General features: G+C 46.7%; 1 protein-coding gene across 1 annotated transcript in view; it reads right to left on the bottom strand.

Moving 5' to 3' along the window:
- The window catches only part of ppp2r5b (protein phosphatase 2, regulatory subunit B', beta), a 45,859-nt gene that overhangs the window by 19,689 nt on the left and 21,170 nt on the right, over window positions 1-5,000 (bottom strand). The window contains exon 7 of the mRNA XM_045700536.2: window positions 1,624-1,732. Within this exon, the coding sequence (XP_045556492.1) occupies window positions 1,624-1,732 (109 nt within the window). The remainder of the gene's footprint in view (window positions 1-1,623; window positions 1,733-5,000) is intronic.

Raw genomic sequence — 5,000 nt, 5'->3', positions numbered from 1 at the left:
GCTGCAGGCAAATGTAGGGAAAGTACCCATTTGTGGATGTTTCATTTCTGATTGTCTGAACTCACCATGTCCACCACTAACAAGCTGAACTTCTCACTAATTGTTTTCTTCCCCTCACACAGGAATGACAGCCTAATCGTTCCTCACTGTACACCTATACATTCTCCCCCTCGATTATCACTAAGCCTCGGTGTGAAAGAGCAACATTTCATCATCTCATGATCCCATATATCCAGTGGAAACGTCATAAAATAGCCTTCTTCTTTCCCTTCAGTAAAAATAGCTGTCTGTTCTGAGCTCATTGGTGCAGGAAACACTGAGCGCCAGAATAGGCTGGTTGATACAACGTTGCAAAGTTCGCTAGAAATAGCGCAAGTCAAGACAGATAGAACCGGAGGCAGACAGGCGGACTAGATAGATTAATTCGACTGAAATAACCTGCATTTTTTTATCGGTAGACTATATTTTCTACTGTTTTTATTGGTTGGTTTATCTATATTTACTTAGTTGACAATGGACGTTATAGGCCAACGGTTGCATTGGCCATCTCTGAGTTCCATCAGCTCGTTTCTACAGCCATCGGTATTAACGGCATTAGATTAATTTAAACTTTTCGATAAAAAAAAAAATCATTTTACTACAGATGTTTTATCATTACTCAGGTGACAATGATTTTGAGTAACGAAAACATCATTATTGAAATGAAACTATTCCACGAAAATGTGCATATGAAAATCACAACTGGCATTTAGACTGGTAGAAATGGTAGGATACATTTGTAGGCTCTGCTTCCGCAAACATGAATCTGACGGGCTGTCTATGAAGTCTTTATAAAACAATGGCCTCCACATTTTTATGCGGGGATTTGCAAGGCAATGATGTGCCTCATAATATGAAGTCAAACAATGAACTATGTTTTCAACATGTCTCCGGCTGGCATTTTAAACTGGTGGGTGACGCGCTGATAGCCTGCCTAATTTAGTTTTTTTTCTACTGGACAATTTGGCCGGAAACAATTGTATTTATTAGCTTAACATACGGCAGTTATCGGCTAATGAAAACCCTGACGGTATATACAGATTGAATAGAACTCAACATGTTTTAAACACACACACACACACACACACACACACACACACCCCTGTGTGTCAGGGGAACGCATGACTTGTTCTGGATCTGCAGCCAGTGTGTCTGTAGTGTGACTCGAGGCCGCTCTCTAGTGGTCATGGGTACACATTGCAGTCTCTCATATATTTTTATTTTACCTTTATTTAACTAGGCAGGTCAGTTAAGAACAAATTCTTATGTACAATGACGGCCTACCGGGGAACAGTGAGTTAAGTGCCTTGTTCAGGGGCAGAACGACAGATTGTTACCTTGTCAGCTCAGGGATTCAATCTTGCAACCTTCTGGTGACTAGTCCAACGATCTAACCACTAGGCTACCTGCCACCCCAGGTAGCCTATTTAACACTTAGTACTGGGGAACAGAGAGAGAGAGACAGAAAGACAGAGAGAGAGAAAGACAGAGAGAGTGAAAGACGAGAGAGAGAGAGAGAGAGAGAGAGAGAGAGAGAGAGAGAGAGAGAGAGAGAGTGTGTGTGTCTGTATGTGCATGACTGACCTGTGCATGGAAGATGGACAGGGACTTGGCTGTGTGTAGAGGGATCAGGACTCGAACCAGGAACTGCTTGTGTTCCGACTTCAGGGGCAGAGCAAACCCGTTTATAATGCTGTAGAGGGGGGGGGACAGAACAAACCCGTTTATAATGCTGTAGAGGGGGGGGGACAGAACAAACCCGTTTATAATGCTGTAGAGGGGGGGGGACAGAACAAACCCGTTTATAATGCTGTAGAGGGGGGGGACAGAACAAACCCGTTTATAATGCTGTAGAGGGGGGGGACAGAACAAACCCGTTTATAATGCTGTAGAGGGGGGGGGGACAGAACAAACCCGTTTATAATGCTGTAGAGGGGGGGGGACAGAACAAACCCGTTTATAATGCTGTAGAGGGGGGGGACAGAACAAACCCGTTTATAATGCTGTAGAGGGGGGGGGACAGAACAAACCCGTTTATAATGCTGTAGAGGGGGGGGACAGAACAAACCCGTTTATAATGCTGTAGAGGGGGGGGGACAGAACAAACCCGTTTATAATGCTGTAGAGGGGGGGGACAGAACAAACCCGTTTATAATGCTGTAGAGGGGGGGGGACAGAACAAACCCGTTTATAATGCTGTAGAGGGGGGGGACAGAACAAACCCGTTTATAATGCTGTAGAGGGGGGGGGACAGAACAAACCCGTTTATAATGCTGTAGAGGGGGGGGGACAGAACAAACCCGTTTATAATGCTGTAGAGGGGGGGGGACAGAACAAACCCGTTTATAATGCTGTAGAGGGGGGGGACAGAACAAACCCGTTTATAATGCTGTAGAGGGGGGGGGACAGAACAAACCCGTTTATAATGCTGTAGAGGGGGGGGACAGAACAAACCCGTTTATAATGCTGTAGAGGGGGGGGGACAGAACAAACCCGTTTATAATGCTGTAGAGGGGGGGGGACAGAACAAACCCGTTTATAATGCTGTAGAGGGGGGGGGACAGAACAAACCCGTTTATAATGCTGTAGAGGGGGGGGGACAGAACAAACCCGTTTATAATGCTGTAGAGGGGGGGGGACAGAACAAACCCGTTTATAATGCTGTAGAGGGGGGGGACAGAACAAACCCGTTTATAATGCTGTAGAGGGGGGGGGACAGAACAAACCCGTTTATAATGCTGTAGAGGGGGGGGGACAGAACAAACCCGTTTATAATGCTGTAGAGGGGGGGGGACAGAACAAACCCGTTTATAATGCTGTAGAGGGGGGGGACAGAACAAACCCGTTTATAATGCTGTAGAGGGGGGGGACAGAACAAACCCGTTTATAATGCTGTAGAGGGGGGGGGACAGAACAAACCCGTTTATAATGCTGTAGAGGGGGGGGGACAGAACAAACCCGTTTATAATGCTGTAGAGGGGGGGGACAGAACAAACCCGTTTATAATGCTGTAGAGGGGGGGGACAGAACAAACCCGTTTATAATGCTGTAGAGGGGGGGGACAGAACAAACCCGTTTATAATGCTGTAGAGGGGGGGGGACAGAACAAACCCGTTTATAATGCTGTAGAGGGGGGGGGACAGAACAAACCCGTTTATAATGCTGTAGAGGGGGGGGGACAGAACAAACCCGTTTATAATGCTGTAGAGGGGGGGGACAGAACAAACCCGTTTATAATGCTGTAGAGGGGGGGGGACAGAACAAACCCGTTTATAATGCTGTAGAGGGGGGGGGACAGAACAAACCCGTTTATAATGCTGTAGAGGGGGGGGACAGAACAAACCCGTTTATAATGCTGTAGAGGGGGGGGGGACAGAACAAACCCGTTTATAATGCTGTAGAGGGGGGGGACAGAACAAACCCGTTTATAATGCTGTAGAGGGGGGGGGACAGAACAAACCCGTTTATAATGCTGTAGAGGGGGGGGGGACAGAACAAACCCGTTTATAATGCTGTAGAGGGGGGGGACAGAACAAACCCGTTTATAATGCTGTAGAGGGGGGGGGACAGAACAAACCCGTTTATAATGCTGTAGAGGGGGGGGGACAGAACAAACCCGTTTATAATGCTGTAGAGGGGGGGGACAGAACAAACCCGTTTATAATGCTGTAGAGGGGGGGGGACAGAACAAACCCGTTTATAATGCTGTAGAGGGGGGGGGACAGAACAAACCCGTTTATAATGCTGTAGAGGGGGGGGGACAGAACAAACCCGTTTATAATGCTGTAGAGGGGGGGGGACAGAACAAACCCGTTTATAATGCTGTAGAGGGGGGGGGACAGAACAAACCCGTTTATAATGCTGTAGAGGGGGGGGGACAGAACAAACCCGTTTATAATGCTGTAGAGGGGGGGGGACAGAACAAACCCGTTTATAATGCTGTAGAGGGGGGGGGACAGAACAAACCCGTTTATAATGCTGTAGAGGGGGGGGACAGAACAAACCCGTTTATAATGCTGTAGAGGGGGGGGACAGAACAAACCCGTTTATAATGCTGTAGAGGGGGGGGGACAGAACAAACCCGTTTATAATGCTGTAGAGGGGGGGGACAGAACAAACCCGTTTATAATGCTGTAGAGGGGGGGGGACAGAGAGCGATAGAGAAAGAGAGAGAGATGATTAGAGAACAGAGAGGGAGACGGGGACGTTTGGGTGGGTAGATGTGGAGAAAAGATGGAGAGAATGAGAGAGGGGGATGGAAAGAGAGAGGGGGATTGAAAAAGGAGTGAGAGAAAGAAAATAAAAGAGGGGAGAGGTAGAGGAAGAGTAAAAGCGGGGAGGAAGAGTGGGAGGAGAAAAAGAGGAGGAGGAAAAAGGGATTAAGAAAAAAGTGTAATATCTTGTCATCACCACCTCTCTCTCTCCTTTCTCAGTGAGTGGATCTATAAATATTCAGTCAGCATCAATCTGGAGCACAGGCCTCCTCCTTCCCCCAAAACACTGACTCACTCCCTCCTTCACTTACTGGTTCACCCTCCCTCCCTCCCTCCCTCTCTCTCTCCCCTCTGTCTCTGTCTCAGCATGAAGAAACCTTCTGAAATCAAAGGTCTGTCTTGTTGACTTGTTGTTACTAGGGGAGACGGAGTGACAACATAGTGTGTGTGTAAGTTAGGTTTATGTGTTAATCAAGTCAGTGCCAAGGAGAAACAAAAATGAAGGAACAAACCTTCACTAGGACTGTGGATCTGGAGGGCCTTGTGCACCCCATAGAAAATATGTACAGAGGTAAAGATGAACAGATATACAGATGTACTGATACACCAGATATAGAGAACACATCTGATGTAAAGATGTACAGATATAGAGAACACATCTGATGTAAAGATAAAGAGAATACATCTGATGTAAAGATGTACAGATATAGAGAACACATCTGATGTAAAGATGTACAGATATAGAGA

This window comes from Salmo salar, chromosome 18 (genome assembly GCF_965601325.2).
Source record: "Salmo salar chromosome 18, fSalSal1, whole genome shotgun sequence".
In the NCBI taxonomy this organism is placed as follows: Eukaryota; Metazoa; Chordata; class Actinopteri; order Salmoniformes; family Salmonidae; genus Salmo; species Salmo salar.
The sequence above is the reverse complement of the archived record's forward strand: the minus strand, read 5'-3'. Positions and strand labels throughout refer to the sequence as shown.